The sequence below is a fragment of the Pan paniscus genome, chromosome 4 (genome assembly GCF_029289425.2).
Source record: "Pan paniscus chromosome 4, NHGRI_mPanPan1-v2.0_pri, whole genome shotgun sequence".
Lineage (NCBI taxonomy): Eukaryota > Metazoa > Chordata > Mammalia > Primates > Hominidae > Pan > Pan paniscus.
In genome coordinates this window covers 173,071,300-173,089,983 of record NC_073253.2, presented here as the reverse complement: position 1 = coordinate 173,089,983, position 18,684 = coordinate 173,071,300, and the positions used below count along the sequence as shown (strand labels likewise).

The following is an 18,684-nucleotide window of genomic DNA, read 5'->3' as shown; positions in this document are numbered from 1 at the left end:
AAAGGTTGGCCAGGAGAAATGAGAAGGGCAGCAAATACATTTGTTCAAAGTTATAAAACAACGGCATTCTGTTCTAACTGGGACTATTTACAGTGGGAGATGGTACATACTGTTGAGGCTGTAGTGGGAGGAAGAGGTGGGCCACCGCTGGACACCCTTGGGCCGAGGGGCAAGGGTGGACATAGCATTGGCATGGCAGCAAGAGACTTGGCTGAGGGCAGGGGTGGAAGGATGTCCACTGCTGAAGACCAAATCCCTTGCCACTCTGTCGGTTGCTACTAAGTCAAACAGAAACAGGAAGAGACAGCAGGAGCACAGAGGCCAGCATCTCCCTTTCCTTATGCCATGGAGCCAGGTGCCAGGCGTGGGCTGGTCCATCTCCCTCCTCAGCCCCTGCCAAAGGGCTGCTCCAGCGCTCCCCTCAGTGGAACTCCTCAGCCAGGCGCTCTGAAACCAACCACAGTCCACTGAAGTTGACCACCCTACCGGGACAGACCAAGGCTCACAGGTGAAAACCCCTTTCAACAAAATTCCTTCCAGGTAGGAATCAGAATATGATGCGTTTCCCATCTGCCGGGTTCTGCTCCATGGGACAGTAGGGACACTTCAGCCTGCAAAGGGAGGAGAACCGAGAACGTCTCGGGGTGGCCAGTAGGAGAGCCAAGCCAAGGTGGAGTAGAGCACGGGGAACTTACTTTCCTCCATTAATGAGCTTATTGAGTGCATCTCGGGAGATAACATGGCCGCAGATGAGCTTGATGGGAGGGTTGGAATCTGACGTCTGCTGGCGGAGGATGGGGCAAGCGAACACGGAGTGGTACCAGCACTTCATGCCTAGTTCAATCTCAATCTGGGAAGGGCAGCAAAGCGGGTGAGTTCCACTTCCTGTCATGGCTGTCCTCCCCAGTGCCTCTTGCCCACGATTCCCCAGACCAGGCCTCACCGGTAACTCGTCCTTGTGATTCCAGACCCCAGTGCACTGCCTCTGCTCAATCACAGCCTTGATGTTCATCAACACGGGCAGCGCCACACAGCCAGAGGCAAAGCTGCAGACAAGGAACAGGGGCTAGAGTGGCTCAGATCACAGCAGACAGGCAAAAAGGGCCAGCGCGCCATGCTTCAGCATGGACCTTGAGACAGGGCTCTAAAATGGTGCACAGTCAAATCGGTCCTCAAAGATCCCTCACATTGTTCATAAGGTGCCACATATGTACTTATGTATGTCTGACTCTAGAGACTCATTCTAATGCACCCCAAAATTTGAGAACCTACAGGGAAGACTTCCTATAGCTCTAGGGGCAGATACCTGCTCATCCTAATGACTGAAAAGTCCTTGGTGTGACTAGGGAACAGTGAGCAGTTCCAAAGGGCCCCAGCCTGCCTGTAGGACGTACCCTGCTGTGTAGTCATAACACATCTTTATAATGGTGGCTATCAACTAGGCCGCCTAACAAATGGAGGTTGGGGTTCCCTTCTCGTGACAGTTGCATGGGGAAGGGAGCCTACTGGCTGGAACCTCAGATGCTGAATACCCCACAGTGCACAGGGTAGTCCTGCACAACAGAATCATCCTAAGGTGCTGATGTTGTTCTTGCTGGGAAATGACGTTCTATAAACTGAGTCCATGGTAACAAATTAGATGAGCGTAGAATCCGTCCACTATATTGAGGTGCCATCAACAGTCTAAATACACAGTGACAGCTGTCCACTGTGGCGGAGCGTGTGGCTCTGGGGTCAGGTTCAAGTGCCCATTATTCCCTACGAGGCCTTGGGCAAGTGCGTGCACATCTTGGGCCTCCATTTCCTCATCTGTAGAAGGAGGATAACAGTGGCTCTCCCTCCCAGGGTTGCTGGGAGCTCTGAGGGAGGTGTCAGCAGCAGTGCTGAATACATATTACTCAACCACTCACATCTCCCCTGAAGGCAAGTGGTGTTTAAGACATTAGGTCATGAGGAAGGCGGGCTGCAGAGGGGCGTGGGTTAGCTGGGAAGGTCTTGCAATGATCCAGGGTGAGGTGCAAGAGAGGCAGGGACCTCATTCAGGAGACCTTACAAAATGGGAACCTTGACCATGCCACTGACCTCATGGTGACCTCGGGCCATAACTCTTCCTAGTCTCAGTTTAACTGTAAAAACAGGTAATTCCTCTCCTGAAGAATGACTAAGAAAGCCAGTTTCGGTCTCTGAAAGCACCGAGCACTGTTCCTGGCACATGGCAGGGCCTTGGCAAATGATGATTCCCTCTCTACCCTCCCACCTGTGCTGCCCTCACAGGGCTGGGTTGTACCTGACGCTAAGGGGGGACTCCACAGAAAGCCCCAGCAGGGAACAGGCGTCCCGGGTAAAGGTCTCACAGATCTCTGCCCAGTGGCTGCTGTCCAGCAGGTGGCAGTAGGGTGACTTCTCCAAGCCCAGCCGCAGGTACACCAGGCTGCCCATCATCACCTGGATCTCTACAAGGCAACCAGAGGGGGCAGCTCAGGGGGTGCAGGGCTCTGGGTCCACCCCCAAGCGGGCAGCAGGACTGTGCAGCACAGCACAATATGCTGAGCCCGGCGGCTCCCAAGCCCCTGAGCAGACTGAGCAGGGATGAAAATGCCCGCAGGCAAATTTGACTGTAAAATCCACTGGGGAGGTGGAGGTCCAGGCTGCTTCTGCAGGATGAGAACAGGCATTACTAACACAGAATCAGGAATGAGGACAGTTCTTTTCCAGTTCTCTTTCCTCCCCAACTGCATCAAGGATCAAATAAGTCCTCAGGTTGGCACTGGTGTCTCCACACTAATCTCCATTTAGAGCAACCCCAGGTTAAGAGCTTTCAAGAGGCAGCAGTATCTAGCTAAAACTTCAATCATGGTTTGGGGCCGGGCGTGGTGGCTCATGCTTATAATCCCAGGACTTTGGGAGGCCAAGGTGGGTGCATCACATGAGGCCAGGAGTTTGAGGCCAGCCTGGCCAACATGGTGAAACCCCGTCTCTAATAAAAAATATAAAAAGTTAGCCAGACGTGGTTGTGGTGTCAGGCACTTGTTTTTTTGGTGTGTGTTTTTTTTGTGTTTTTTTTTTTTTTTTGAGACAGAGTCTCGCTCTGTCGCCAGGCTGGAGTGCTGGAGGGCAGTGGCGCAATCTCGGCTCACTGCAGCCTCCGCCTCCCGGGTTCAACTGATTATCCTACCTCAGCCTCCCGGGTAGCTGGGACTACAGGTGCCCGCCACCACGCCCGGCTAATTTTTCTTATTTTTAGTAGAGATGGGGTTTCACCATGTTGGCCAGGATGGTCTCGATCTCTTGACCTCATGATCCACCCGCCTCGGCCTCCCAAAGTGCTGGGATTACAGGTGTGAGCCATCATGCCCGGCCGGTGTCAGGCATTTGTAATCCCAGCTACTCGGGAGGCTGAGGCAGGAGAATCGCTTGAACCTGGGAGGTGGAGGTTGCAGTGAGCCGGGATCACACCACTTACTGCACTCCAGCCTGGGCAACAGAGTGAGACTTTGTCTCAAAAATAAATAATAAATCATGGCTTGGTTTTCATATTTATTTTGAGATAAAATTTAAAATAATAAATATGAGGTGGAACTAAAAAAACAAGTTAGTACAGGTTACTACTTGTAAGCATAGGTGAGACTCAGATTCCAGGTTTGGAAATTCTAGCATGACAGGAAGAGTGCTCAACTGAGTCTTTTTTATTTTATTTTTTGTAGAGATGGGAGCAGGGGCAGGGGTTCACCATGTTGCCAAGGCTGGTCTCCAGCTCAAGTGATCCGCCCCTTGCTTTGGCCTCCCAAAGTGCTGCAATTACAGGCATGAGCCATCGCACCCAGACAAGTCTTTTTTTTTTTTTTTTTTTTCCTGAGACGGAGTCTCGCTCTGTCGCCCAGGCTGGAGTGCAGTGGCGCGATCAAGCTCCGCCTCCCGGGTTCATGCCATTCTCCTGCTTCAGCCTAGTAGCTGGGACTACAAGCGCCCGCCACAACGCCCAGCTAATTTTTTTTGTATTTTTAGTAGAGATGGGGTTTTACCATGTTAGCCAAGATGGACCTCATGATCCGCCCACCTCGGCCTCCCAAAATATTGGGATTACAGGCGTGAGCCACCGCGCCTGGCCTTTTTTTTTTTTTCCTTAAAGGACTTTTCCATAGGCCACACAGGTCAGGGAGGCATACGAGGCAGAACAGGTGGGACGGGCATGGCATGCTCTGAGTGTGGTGTGGCGCATAGCAGGCACGAGGACCCTGGGTGGTCTGCGCTGAAGCTATAAACTAAAGGTATGGCAGATGTGAGAGAGGAGGAGTCTAGAGTTCATCCTGGACACAAGGAGGGGTCAGAGAAGTTTCTAGTTGGGGAGAGGCATCTGTGTAACAGACAGCCCCACATGGGTGCAGGGACTGGCAGCCTGATGTAACCCAACACATCCAGACATGTGTCAGGCCAGGCAGCACAATCCCAGTTGCCTGGGCACTCACCCCGCTGGTGCAGCCGAGCAAAGGGCTGGAAGTGCCGAGCATAGCTGAGGGCCTCCAGCTGCTTCGCGGGGCCTCCTGCCAAGAGGCGGATGAAGTGCAGTCGGTGCAGCTTGAACTCCAGGGAGCTGTTGAGTTCCAGCAGGCGCTGCCTGTGGGAGACGGCCCATCTGGGAAGAAAGGGGCCAGTTTAGTGTAGAGCTGGTGGGGGCTAGGACCTGAGAGCCAGCACCTGAGAGGACGGCCCCAAAAGCCTGTGTGAGGCTCTTGAGACAGGGCTGCAGGCAAGTCAAGTACATCTGGGTGAAATGAAGACCACAGTCAAGCCCTGTGCCCTGAGAGGTCGAAGCAGAGTGCTGCTGGCCCACCCAAGGGCCTCCTTACTCCAACGCAGGACCCAGGTCTTGTTCGTGCAGGGCTTCCAGGATTCGATTCAACTCTAGGAAAGGCTGCTTGAAATCCAAGTCCACATTCAGTGTTGATTCCTACAAGGAGAGAGAGAAGAGATCCCACCACTGGAAGATGGTGTTTCCAAAGTTCTCTGCTATGCACATAATAAACTCACCCGCCAAAGACAGGCCAGAGAGCTGGGCTTTGCTTGAGGAGCTTGGTCTCCTGCCAGCCACTTGGGCCTCTCTTGTTCCCATCTCAGTCCTGGGGAGGCTGAGTATGACATGCTGACCTCGAGTGCAGACTGCAAACCCCACCCCACAACCGTACCAGTGGAGACAGTCCCCAGGCTACGCACTGAGTTGCATGGTGAGAAAATTACTCCTCTTCAATCCTCCTAGTACAGGAGGGAAAACCTTTACTTTTACCGCCAGTGTGTCTGTAACACCTAACAAGTACTACTTTGTCATTTCACTCATCTCCCTTTTCAATAAAGGGATATGAGGCCTCAGCTCAGAGCCCTGGCTGGCAACCAACTCTAACTAAAAATGAGTAACTTCTCTTTTCATCATATACGTTTTTAAAGGTACCTTCTACTTCTGGCAGAGGTGCTGATTTCCTTTAGGAAATAAATGGATTTGAGAATGGCAGGGACTTCATATAGTGAAAACTAGCAGGTGAAAGGCAGAGCAGGCAGGTTGTTGCGCCCGCCCAGCCCGGCTGTACCTGGCACAGCTCCTCGGCCACGCTGAGCATGCCCTGCTGGTACAGGTGTTCCACGATGGCCATCTGCAGGATCTGCTGCTGCTGTTCCCGCGCGTCCCACACCGCATCTGACACAACACCACAGATCTCAGAGTCGAAGTTCTGACGAAGGAGGAGAGACAGGGCCTGGTGATGCAGGCACTCTTGCTGGCTCTCCTTCGAGTCCTTGTACATCCCAGCTTCAGGGTGCTCCCACCCCACGCCTGGAGCCGGCCACGTGCTCACCCTGTCAATGGCTTTGCCCACTCGGGATACACTGCTGTGAATGTCTTTATGGTCCGAAGCCAGTTTCTGCACCGTATCTTTGATCTTCCGGCAGCACTGTGACATCACCAGAGAGAGGGTGGCTGAGAGAGGGGTCCCCTGGAGGGCTGCAGAGAAAGTGGAATAAGGACACAGAGGAGGCAGACTGGGGCACCTGCCTTGGCAGCAGACCTTAGCTCTATTCTAAATGCCAGCCCCGTAGCCCAGGAGGCAGCCCTGAATGCCAGGGTGAAAGAACTAGCTGCTTTTCCAGGTCCTGCCACTTTTTAACTGTCTGACTTGGAACTGGTCAAATGGGAAAAGCCAGTTCACCTCTGGGAGCCTTCATTTCCTCATCTGTGAAATTACAGGTTGCTGTGAAATGAAGATGATTTGGCACTTACTACGGGTCAAGTGTTTATTTAAACTCATGGACTACAGCATGCATAGGATTCTGTTTAACTGCCAGGTTAGACCTAGAGTTACCACCTGATCCAGCAGTTCCACTCCGAAGGATATACCAGAAGAAATAAAAACATATGTCCACACAAAAACTTGTAAGTGAATATTTATAGCAGCAATATTTATAATAGCCAGAAGGTGGAAACAACCCAAATGTCCATCAACTAGTGGAAAAACATGGCACATCCCTACAGTGGACTATTATTCAGCCATAGAAAGGAATGAAGTGCTGATACAGGCTACAGCATAGATGAGCCTTGAAAACATTCTATTAATCAAAGAAGCCGGACACAAAAGGCTACATGTGGTATGATTCCTTGTATATGAACTATCCAAAATAGGCAAATCTATAGAGACAAAAAAGAGATTAGTGGTTGCCAGAGGCTAGGGAGAGGGAGGAAATGGAGAGATAGTCAATGGGTTAGGTTTCTTTTGGGGGTGATGAAAATGTTCTGAAATTAGATAGTGGTGAAGATTGTACAACTCTGTAAATATGCTGAAAACCGCTGAGTTGTACTTTATTTTTTTAATTTTCATCTATATATGTATGTATGTATTTATTTTGAGACCGAGTTATGAGACTGGCTAATACCTGTATTTTTGGTAGACAGGGTTACCATATTACCCAGACTGGTCTCAAACTCCCGGACTCAAGCAATCTACCCGCCTCAACTTCTCAAAGTGCTGGGATTACAGACATAAGCCACCATGCCCATCCAGAGTTGTACTTTATTTATTTATTTTGATACAGAGTCTTGCTCTGTCACCCAGGCTGGAGTGCAGTGACTTAATCTTGGCTCACTGCAACCTCTGCCTCCTGGGTTCAAGCGATTCTCCTGCCTCAGCCTCTTGAGTAGCTGGGATTACAGGTACACGACACCACACCCAGCTAATTTTTGTATTTTTAGTACAGACAGGGTTTCACCATGTTGGCCAGGCTGGTCTCGAACTCCTGACCTTAGGTGATCCACCTGCCTCAGCCTCCCAAAGTGCTGGGATTACAGGCATGAGCCACTGCACCTGGCCAGAGTACTTTAAAAGAGTGAGTTTAATGGTAAGTGAATTATAGCTCAATTTTTAAAAAAGACATAGGAACCAGGGACTCCCTCTGGTCAGACCTAAGACAATTTGAACATTAAATAACTGCAATGGATTATAACCTATTGAATAAAATAAGAATATGAGTGTGAAGTGATAATAATGAAAGGAGAAGGGAAAGCTTCTTTTCAGTTGAATGCCAACTAATAAATGTATAAAGAATGACAAAGCAGGAAAAATCACCATGTTGCAGACAGCTTAGTAATAATTCACACAACAATCATTAATGGATACTAAAACTAGTAGGCTGAAATTTGGTAAAGAGCAGGACGTTTATATGGTATCAAAGTATCTCCCCACAAACCACTTTTTTTTTTTTTGAGACAGTCTCGCTTTGTCACCCATGCTGGAATGCAGTGGCGCGATCTTGGCTCGCTGCAACCTCCACCTCCTGGGTTCAAGCGATTCTCATGCCTCAGCCTCCCAAGTAGCTGGGACTACAGGCATGTGCCACCATGCCCGGCTAATTTTTGTATTTTTAGTAGAGATGTGGTTTTGCCATGTTGACCAGCCTGGTCTCAACCTCCTGGGCTCGAGTGATCCGCCCGCCTCAGCCTCCCAAAGTGCTAGGATTACAGCCCACAAACTACTTAGTGATTACAAAGAAAAATTAGGAAGTTTACAGTGGAAAACCTTAGCAGCGACCATCTTAACTAAGTGATCAAAGTGAAGATCAGGCCAGGTGCAGCGGATCATAATCCCAGCACTTTGGGAGGCTGACACGGGAGGATCACTTGAACCCAGGAGTTTGACACCGTCTTGGACAGCATAGGGAGACCCTGTCTCTACAATTAAAAAAAAAAAAAAATTAGCAGGGCCTGGTAGTGTACTGCTGTGGTCCCAGCTACTTCTGAGGCTGAGGTGGTAGGATCACTTGAGCCCAGGAGGTCAAGCCTGCAGTGAGCCAAGATCGTGCCACTGCACTGCAGCCTGGGCAACAAAGTGAGAACTTGTCTCCAAAATAAAAGTGAACAACAGCAATAATGCAATAAAGCAACATCTTGTGTCTTCCAGTGTGATGCACTGAGAAACAAATCACTTCTGAAGTACTGCCAAAAATGCAAAACCTAAGTAATGAGAAAACATCAGACAACTCCAAATTGAGAGACGTTCTGCAAAATAATTGGCCTTAATGCTTCAAAAATGCCAATGTCATGGAAGATAAAGGAAGACAGAAGAAATGTCTCAGATTAAAAAAAACTAAAGATTAGACAGGAGAAACTAAATGCAGTGTGTGATCTTGGATTGGTTCTTGGACTGGAAATTAAAATGCTTTATGAAAATTCCTGAACAGCCGGGCATGGTGGCTCACACCTGTAATCCCAGCACTTTGGGAGGCTGAGGCAGGTGGATCACCTGAGATCAGGAGTTCGAGACCAGCCTGGCCAACATGGCAAAACCCTGTCTCTACTAAAAATACAAAAAAAAAAAAAAATTAGCCAGGCATGGTGGTATGGGCCTGTAAACCCAGCAACTTGCGAGGCTGAAGCAGGAGAATCTCTTGAACCTGGGAGGCGGAGGTTGCAGTGAACCGAGATTGCGCCATTGCACTCCAGCCTGGGCAATGAGAGCAAAACTCTGTATCAAAAAAAAAAAAAAAAAATTCCTGGGACAATGGCAAAATTGAAATGTTGACTACACTGGCTGGGTATGGTGGCTCACACCTATAATCCTAGCACTTTGGGAGACCGAGGCAGGCAGATAACTTGAGGTCAGGAGTTCGAGACCAGCCTAGCCAACATGTCAAAACCCCACCTGTACTAAAAAATACAAAAATTAGCTGCAGGTGGTGGCGTGTGCCTTTAATCCCAGCTACTCGGGAAGCTGAGGCACGAGAATTGCTTGAACCCGGGAGGTGGAGGTTGCAGTTGAGCCAAGATCACGCCACTGCACTCCAGCCTGAGCAACAGTGAGACTCCATCTCAAAAAAAAAAAAAAGAAATGTGAACTATAGTTATTAGGTAATATTATATCAATGTTTCATTTCTTGGATTTATTTATTTGTTTTTGGAGACGAGTCTTGCTCTGTTGCCCAGGTTGGAGTGCAGTGGCGTGACCTCGGCTCACTGCAGCCCACCACCATGCCCAGCTAATTTTTGTATTTTTAGTAGAGACAGGGTTTTGCCATGTTGGCCAGGCTGGTTTTAAACTCCTGATCTCAGGTGATCTGTTGGCCTCGGGCTCCCGAAGTGCTGGGATTACAGGCGTGAGCCACTGCGCCCGGCAATTTCTGGGTTTTAATAACTACGCTGTTTTTATGTAAGAGAATGCCCTTGATTTTAGGACATACACACTGAAGGCTTGGGGCTATGTTATCTACAACTTATTTTCAAATGGTTAAAATGTAATGATCACGGCAAATATAGCAACATATGAGCAGTTGGTGAATCCAAGTAAAGGGTATATATCAGTTCTTTATACTATTCTTGGAACTGGTCTGTAAATTTGAAATTATCTTTAAAATCTTAAAAGCTAAAAATAGGCCAGGTATGGTGGCTCACGCATATAATTCCAGCACTTTGGGAGGCTGAGGCAGGAGGATCACTTGAGCCCCTAGGAGTTAAAGACCAGCCTAGGCAACAAAGACACTGTTTACACACACACACACACACACACACACACACAAACACAAATTATAAAATGAAAAAAAGTTAAAAATAGAAAAGTAAGTTGAAAACAAAATGTAAATGGGAATCATCTCAGGTAAATTAATAATTTGTTGGGCTTTTTGAAGTAGCTCAGAGACTGTCATTACCCGGTTTCAAGGAGGCCTACAGATGCAGGTACCAACATCCTCATCATCGTCCTTCCGGAACCCTGTCACTCAGTAGCTTCGGGTCTCCCATGTCCTCAGGGAGGCTGTCGCAGGGCACTTGCAAGGGTGGCCACCCACCTGCGCTGGCCAGCTCAGCCCGCAGCTGGCCCACGTAGTGCAGCAGCTCCTCCAGGCTCTGCTCACAGTGCTGCCCGTAGGTCAGGAACTTCTGCAGGACCTTGTCCAGCTCTCTCTCCACGCACGCACACTGCTCCATGGTGGCCTCAGCCTGGGGAGGGTCAGCTGGGTCAGGCCCCATCTGGGCCACGGTGGCATGGCAGGCAGGGTGCCCAGACCACCTCTTCAGATCCCTCTCACCATTCCCACATCATGTATCAATGTTCTATGTTTTGTACATATATGTATATATATACCTATGTTTTGGTAAGCATATAACATCCCATCTCCTCACTCCACTGGGGTGTCCAGTGGAGGATGCAGGCTGGTGTGAGGACAAGGTTTTTCTTAATCGTGGTGAGAAAGTTCTTATTCCATTTTCAACTCTTTTCATGCCTTAATTTTTGTTCATCTCCCTTTTAAATCAGAATAGAGAGCAGGCCTCACAGAGCCCTTAGCTGGCAATACTATCTAACTAGAAATCCACATACTGCATAATGTCATATTACACGTATGTATTTTCTTTTTTTGCGACAGGCTCTTGTTCTGTTGCCCTGGCTAGAGTGCAGTGGCACAAACTCAGCTCATGGCAACCTTGATCCCCCCAGGCCCAAGGGATTCTCCCACTTTAGCCTCCTGACTAGCTGGGACCATAGGAGTGTGCTTCTACACCTGTCTAATTTAAAAATTTTTTTCGTAGAGACGGGGTCTCTCTGTGTTGCCCCGGCTGGTCTCAAACTCCTGGGCTCAAACGATCTTTCCACCTTGGCCTCTCAAAGTGCTGGGATTATAGGCATAAGCCACCATGCCCGGCCCGTGTATTTTCATAGAGTTATTATGGCCACATTCTTACAGTTAGAGGAACTGCTTTTCTACGTACTATAATAACATAAACCATAAAGGCCGTCCTTGAGTGGCTGATATTTGGAAACACAGCTTGGGGAATAACTGCCAACCATGCTGGCCTGACGGACTTGCCCAGCACTCCTGCCTCACCCTCACCCGCCGCGCACCCGAGGACAGGCACAGAACCCTTGCTCTCTCATAGCTGCGTGCCCTGGTACATGCTGCTTCCTCACCTGGCCTGCTCTCCATCACCCTTACCTCCTCGACTACTTGAGAGGCTGGCCCATCACTTCTGAGTTAGCTCAGACGTCAGCGTCTTCAGCAGCTGTCTCTAGCCTGTGCCCACCTAGCTCCCTCTACTCTCACTTTGCACCCTTCTATTTCAGTTTTGGTCACTGGGCCTGCCTCCCCCACCAGACCAGAACCTCTCTTGCTGCAACACAACCTTCCCTCCTCATTATACCATTGAAAGTAAGTTGACTTTTCTTGTCCTATCTCCTCTCCCTACCACTGGGGCTTCCTTCTGTGTCCTTTCTACCCTGGGCCACTGCTCCTTTCCATTTCAGAGCAGCCTTTGACACTGAACACGTGGGCAAACCTCAGAATGTCAGTGACAGAGCTGATCTAGCCCAATGCCCATTCTCAAGAAGGGTACAGAGGAACATCAAAGAGAAAGAGAATCCTATGTCCAAGGTGACCACCAAGATCCTCCCAGTTTCACAGGCTCTCTTCACTCATTCCCTCATTCCCACCAGCATGAGTCCCGGCCTCAGCACCTTGACCCATCTGTAGCCACTGTCTCCCAACCTGACAGGCAACAAGTGACAGTGAAAAGGCACCCAGGGCCTTGGGGGCTGTGTTTCTTCCCTTTTTCCTTACAGCTAATGCTATTACGCTGGAATCTATAGTCAGAGAGTCCAGAAGCTATGCCACCCACCCCCCACCATCCCCTCTGAATAAACACCCTGCAACTGAATGTGACCCATTATGGCAAAATATAACAGGGTCTCCTATCTGAAATGACGTAATTATTATTATTGCTATTATTCACAGCTGACATTCCAAATAGGAGCCTGTTATGTGCCAGGCACTGTTCTAATGACTTTGCATACATTAATTCATTTACCTAATGCTCACAAAAACACTATGAGGTAGGTACAATGATTAGACCCACTTTGCAGATGAGAAAATGAGACAAAAAGATTAAATCAGTTGCCCAAGGTCAGGCGTCTGGGAAGTGGAGGAGCTGGGAACTGAACTGAAGCCAGACAGTCTGGCTCTGGCCTCAGAGTCCTTCTCTACGTACTTCACATCACAGGTACTCCCAGGACCAGCTTCACAGGCCACTGTTTCACCAGGAAAGGAAAGAGCAAATATCTGTGTTGGAATGAGTGTACAGCAACCATTAATGATGATGAGAAACAGAAAATTAACCACAGAGCTCGTGAGAATGATCAACTGGGGAAGATGGCAGGACACTAGAATGTTGGCCAAGAGTGTCTGGGAACTAGAATCACAATTTATCAAAAATAAACATGGCTCAAAAAAGCCAGGACCTCACAAAGGTCAAACAATCCGGCCCTGTCAGACACCAAGAGCTACCAGGCTTATCAAAGCCAAGCTCAAATCAGCATCTTGAAATTGTATTTACTACACTTGATCTCAGCGAAAAGGCTGAGAAGCGATAAAATTCTATTTACAAAGCTGAGGAAGGAGATGGGTACGGGATTGCATTGTAGCAAGGAGTGGGAAACAATCTAGGGAGCTCATCACTAGAGGAATCAAGTAAGTAAAATGTGGGGGATGCATCTATGGAAACCTGTGGAGCATTTAGAAACTGCACCCCAAATATACCCAGAGCAACATCGACAAGCTCCACACATGGCACTGAGGTGGAAAAAAATGAGGTCTAGGCAGAATCCATTTATGTAAATTAAAAATATATGCATATAGGCTGGGAGCAGTGGCTCACACCTGTAATCTCAGCATTTTGGGAGGTCAAGGCAGGCAGACTGCTGAGCTCAGGAGTTTGAGACTAGCTTGGGCAACACGGCAAATTTACCTGGGCATGGTGGCACACGCCTGTGGTCCCAGCTCCTCAGAAGGCTGAGGTGGGACGGAGGATTGCTTGAGCCCGGGAGGTCAAGGCTGCAGTCAGCCATGATTATGCCACTGCATTCCAGCCTGAGCAACAGAGTGAGACCCTGTCTCAAAAAAACAAAAAACAAAAAGAAGATATACACCAAACACATCAGAATGGTTTCCTGTGGTGAGAAGAGAGGGGAAGAATAGGGACAAAAGGGAATATAAATACAAAGGAGAAAAAGGCCCTGCATGGACCAGTTAAATGTATCATGAACTGAGGACTGTGATTAACTCAGTAATTTTTTTTTTTTTTTTTTTTTTTTTTGTAGACGGTCTCGCTCTGTTGCCCAGGCTGGAGTACAGTGGTGCTATCTTGGCTCACTGGCAACCTCCACCTCCCGGGTCCAAGCAATTCTTATGCCTTGGTCTCCCAAGTAGCTGGGATTACAGGTGCGCCACCACACCTGGCTTTTTTTTTTTTTTTTTTTTTTCATTTTTGTATTTTTAGTAAAGATGGGGTTTCGCCATTTTGGCCAGGCTGGTCTCGAACTCGTAGCCTCAAGTGATCCACCTGCCTTGGCCTCCCAAAGCACTGGGATTACAGGTGTGAGCCAAATCACCTGGCCAAATTTTTAAAAGTAAAATAAATGAACTGAGAAAACAGAACTGTTCGTGGGTATTCTATCCAAAAAATGCAGGAGGTTAATTCAGTCTGTCTAGAGCAAGCCACTCTGCCTGAATCAGTCATCTTCACCAGGCGCAAGGAATTGTGTTTGTCTTTGACAAACTTCATGATTAATAGATTGAAATTTCATGTCCACTGGTCCTGAGCCTTCCTCCCCAAGGTCTCACATATACAGAAATTATCCACCAGGATGACCCTCCGAAACACATAGCAGATCCTGTTACCTTTTGCCCAACACTACCATGGTTGACATATAAACCCTTTGCAATAACGTATTTGCTTCCTTTGCACAAGTTGTTCCCATTTTTAGAGTGCCCTCTGCACTTCTTTGTATAGAGTACGTAAGCTGTAGTTAAATTATCACCTCCCCTTGAGCCCTCAGTGAAATCTCCCTGCCTCCTTTTCTGCTTCATAACCTGGCAAGAGTGGCCACACCACACCCATCGAGTCCTCAGCTACTGCAGCACAGTGACAGCCTGTCCACGTCAGCCTCCTCCTTTGGTCTGTGAGCTGCTCGATGGCTGGAATGTAGTCTTGTCCTTTCTCCCCCTCAGTGCCCAGACTAGGGCCTGGTCCATGGTAGATGCTCAGTAAACATTTGTTGATTGGTGCAGGGCGCGGTGGCTCACGCCTGTAATCCCAACACTTTGGGAGGCCGAGGCGAGTGGATCATGAGGTCAGGAGATCAAGACCATCCTGGCTAACACGGTGAAACCCCATCTCTACTAAAAAAATACAAAAAATTAGCCGGGTGTGGTGGCGGGCACCCGTAGTCCCAGCTACTCGGGAGGCTGGGGCAGGAGAATGGTGTGAACCCGGGAGGTGGAGCTTGCAGTGAGCCAAGATCGTGCCACTGCACTCCAGCCTGGGAGACAGCGTGAGACTCCGTCTCCAAAAAAAAAAAAAATTGTTGATTGGCCGGCGCAGTGGCTCACACCTGTAATCCCAGCACTTTGGGAGGCTGAGGTGGGTGGCTCACCTGAGGTCAAGAGTTTGAGACCCGCCTGACCAACATGGTGAAACTTCGTCTCTACTAAAAATACAAAAATTACCGAGGCGTGGTGGCGGGCACCTGTAATCCTAGCTACTCAGGAGGCTGAGGCAGGACAATCGCTTGAACCTAGGAGGTGGAGGTTGCAGTGAGCCAAGACCACGCCATTGCACTCCATCCTGGGCAACAAGAGCAAAAACTCCGTCTCAAATTAAAAAAAACACACACACATTTGCTGATTAAATGACACATCCATTTCCTAACTGCGCTGGAGAACCTGAGCTCAAACGTGTAGGAGTGGGTAGAAAAGAGACATGAGTGAAATATTAAAATCTCCACGAAGGCATGTATGGAGGTTTATCCTGGAGTATTTAGCATCTTGAAACAAGGGGCTCCTGTGTAGGGAGAAAGGAAGTTTGAGCAAATCATAAAGGTCCCTTTTGCCTGACAAAGATTAGACAACATCGGCTGGGTGTGGTGGCTCATGCCTGTAATCCCAGCACTTTGGGAGGCCGAGGCAGGCGGATCACAAGGTCAGGAGTTTGAGACCAGCCTGACCAACATGGTGAAACCCTGTCTCTACTAAAAATACAAAAATTAGCTGGGCGTGGTGGTGCGTGCCTGTAATCCCAGCTACTCGGGAGGCTGAGGCAGGAGAATTGCTTGAACCCAGGAGGCAGAGGTTGCAGTGAGCTGAGATGGCGCCACTGCACTCCAGCCTGGGCGACAGAGTGAGACTCTGTCTCAAACAAACAAACAAACAAACAAAAACAAAAACAAAAAGATTAGACAACCTCCATTGACCCAATTCTTAACGCTTTTTTTTTTTTTTTTTTTTTTTTTGTGAGGCAGGGTCTCCTCAGTTAATAGGGTTGCTTAAAAATTAAAAAAAAAAAAAAAAAAGAGAGACAGGGTCTCAATCTGTTTCCCAGGCCAGAGTGCTGTGGTACAGCCAGAGTGCTGTGGTACAATCAGGGCTCACTGCAGCCTCGACCTCCTGGGCTCAAGTGATCCTCCCACCTCAGCCCCCACCCCAAGAAGCTGGGACTACAGGTGCACCATGTAGTCCCACCATGAACACTCCTGAGTTCATGACACATGTAAGTGGTCCATGCAGGGCCTTTTCTCCTTTGTGTTTATTTATGTATTCCCTTTTGTCCCTATTCTTCCCCTCTCTCCCCACCACACCTGGCTAATTTTTTTGTTGTTTGTTTTTGAGACAGAGTCTTACTCTGTCGCCCAGGCTGGAGTACAGTGGCACGATCTTGGCTCATTGCAACCTTTGCTTCCCAGTTTCAAGCGATTCTCCTGCCTCAGCCTCCCAAGTAGCTGGAATTACAGACACCTGCCACCACACCCGGCTAAATTTTGTATTTTTAGTAGAGACGGGGTTTCACCATGTTGGCCAGGCTGGTCTTGAACTCCTGGCCTCAAGTGATCCTCCCGCCTTGGCCTCCCAAAGTGCTGGGGTTACAAGCGTGAGCCACTGCGCCCGGCCTAATTTTTTGGAGCGACAGGGTTTCACCATGTTGGCCAGGTTGATCTTGAAGTGCTGAGCTCAAGCCGTCTGCCAGCCTCAGCCTCCCAAAGTGCTGGAATTACGGGCGTGAACCACCGTGCCCAGCCAATTCTTATGCTTTTGCAGCCGCGACCTCCATCCACTCTCTACCCTACATGTCACTCCTCTGCTTAAAACCAAAAGATTTCCACTGTACTTAGAAAAAACTCCACATTCCTCTCTCTGACCTACAGACTCTATGTGACCAAACCCCAATTCTCCGACCTCATCTCCTACCACTCTTTCCCTTTCTTACCATACTCCAGCCACACTAGCTTTCTTTCTGTTCCTTGACTATACTCTCAGTTGATTTCTGCCCTAGGGCCTTCACACTGGCTGTTCCCGCTGCCTGGACCACTCTCTTCCCGTATCTTCCTAAGCCTGCCTCCTAATTTGGGTCTCAACGCAAATGTCCCGTCCCCAGAGATGCTCTGCTAGACCACAGTATCTAATACTGACCCCTCCGCCCCACCCTCACACCAGTTACCCTGTCATATCGCCCTCCTCCATTTTTTTTTTTACTATACAGTCCTACTTGAAGTTTCTAATCTCTCTTTTCTCATTAACCAAAACTGGAGGGAGGAAAAAGCCCATCATTTTCCCTGGACAGCAGCGCCTACTGGGAGTTTCACCCGCATTAACATGCAAACGACAGGCAAACTCCTAGTCATCCTTCCAAAGACCCTGCTCCAAAGCCCTGCCGAGGCCGGTGCGCACCTGCTCACTTCCGACCCAGCGCGGTCGCACGAGGACTGGACGTTTGAGTCCGAGCAACTCCCCCCGGCTGAGGCGGCTCTTCGGGGGCTGGGCCGGGACCTATGAGTCTGGGACTCCAGCTCCCGGCCCAGGGCCGACAACCGCGAAGAGAACAAGCCCAAGGGCAGATTGTTCGGGGCTTAGTCGTGGGTAGCAGGGGTTCTGGAGAAGGCTGGGGCCCGGGAGGCCGGCCGAGCTTTCCCCGCCGCGCGCCTCAGCTCCGCCGGCCGCTGTGCCCGCCCTCGGCCCGCACCTGCCGGCTCCCAAGCCCGCACGCTCTCACCTCGCCCCGCAGCCCCGGCCCCGGCTTCCGGCGCCACTGTCATCGGAACCGGAAGCCGCGGCGGGCGATCGGCGGCCCGGGCCCGCCCATTGGCGGTTTTGCGGAGGGGTGGCCGTCCCACGAGCCCGCGGCTTTGCGCCTGACCGCCGAGGCTCCCCGCCGCGCGTGCCGAGTGGAGTCGCCCGCGGGAACCGGGCGGCGGCCAGAAGAGCCGCGCCTGTAGTCCTCTGGGGGGTCGCGCCTGGTCGTCTCCAGGTTCCGAGTCCCTCCGGCCCGGCCCCGGGCCTCCCAGTCGGCGGAAGCCCCTGGCCGCGACCGCTCCTCGCCGGCGGGCGGGTTCCCCACCCGGCAGAGGCGTCGGCCTCGCACTCAACCCAGCACCCGACTCCCGGGTCAGAAGCCCCAAGCCCCGAGTGGTTACGCCTACAGCGCTGTCCGCCCTGCTCAGTGAGGGCGGCGCGGGGGCCGTGAGGGGCAGTGGCTGGGCTAGGTGCGCACCGGCCTCGGCAGGGCTTTGGAGCAGGGTCTTTGGAAGGATGACTAGGAGTTTGCCTGTCGTTTGCATGTTAATGCGGGTGAAACCCCCAGTAGGCGCTGCTGTCCAGGGAAAATGATGGGCTTTTTCCTCTCTCCAGTTTGGGTTAATGAGAAAAGAAAGATTAGAAACTTCAAGTAGAACTGTGAACAGGCTTAGGGATCCTGGACAGAGCCTAGAAATCTCAGGAGAACTGAGAGCTCTTGAAATATAAAGTGATGCTTAAAAAAAAAAGAAAACTCCAGGCCGGGCGCGGCGGCTCACGCCTGTAATCCCAGCACTTTGGGAGGCCGAGGCGGGCGGATCAGGAGGTCAGAAGATCGAGACCATCCTGGCTAACACGGGGAAACCCCGTCTCTACTAAAAATACAAAACCTTAGCCAGGCGTGGTGGCGGGCGCCTGTAGTCCCAGCTACTCGGGAGGCTGAGGCAGGAGAATGTCGTGAACCCGGGAGGCGGAGCTCGGAGTGAGCCGAGACGACACCACTGCACTCCAGCCTGGGCGACAGAGCGAGACTCCGTCTCAAAAAAAAAGAAAAGGAAAGATAGAAAACTCTGGGCCGGGCGGCTCAGGCCTGTAATCCCAGCACTT

The 18,684-nt window shown here is 50.1% G+C and overlaps 1 protein-coding gene across 9 annotated transcripts; it reads right to left on the bottom strand.

Annotated features, from left to right (window-relative positions):
• Window positions 1-39: 39 nt before the first annotated feature.
• RMND5B (required for meiotic nuclear division 5 homolog B) lies at window positions 40-17,749 on the bottom strand. 9 transcript variants are annotated; one of them, XM_055113074.2, is made up of 11 exons: window positions 17,558-17,635; window positions 13,262-13,403; window positions 10,315-10,465; window positions 5,844-5,989; window positions 5,580-5,720; window positions 4,848-4,948; window positions 4,467-4,633; window positions 2,288-2,453; window positions 944-1,046; window positions 696-850; window positions 40-611 (listed from the first exon to the last, which is right to left on the bottom strand). In XM_055113074.2, the coding sequence occupies exons 3-11, from the start codon at window positions 10,451-10,453 to the stop codon at window positions 548-550; spliced, it is 1,182 nt and encodes a 393-aa protein (XP_054969049.1). In that variant the 5' UTR covers window positions 10,454-10,465; window positions 13,262-13,403; window positions 17,558-17,635; the 3' UTR covers window positions 40-547. The 9 variants fall into 9 exon arrangements, with proteins under 9 accessions (XP_054969049.1, XP_054969046.1, XP_054969048.1 ...); XM_055113071.2 differs by having other exon boundaries at window positions 17,236-17,567; XM_055113073.2 differs by lacking the exon at window positions 17,558-17,635 and adding an exon at window positions 17,139-17,244 and having other exon boundaries at window positions 13,262-14,694.
• Window positions 17,750-18,684: the final 935 nt, after the last annotated feature.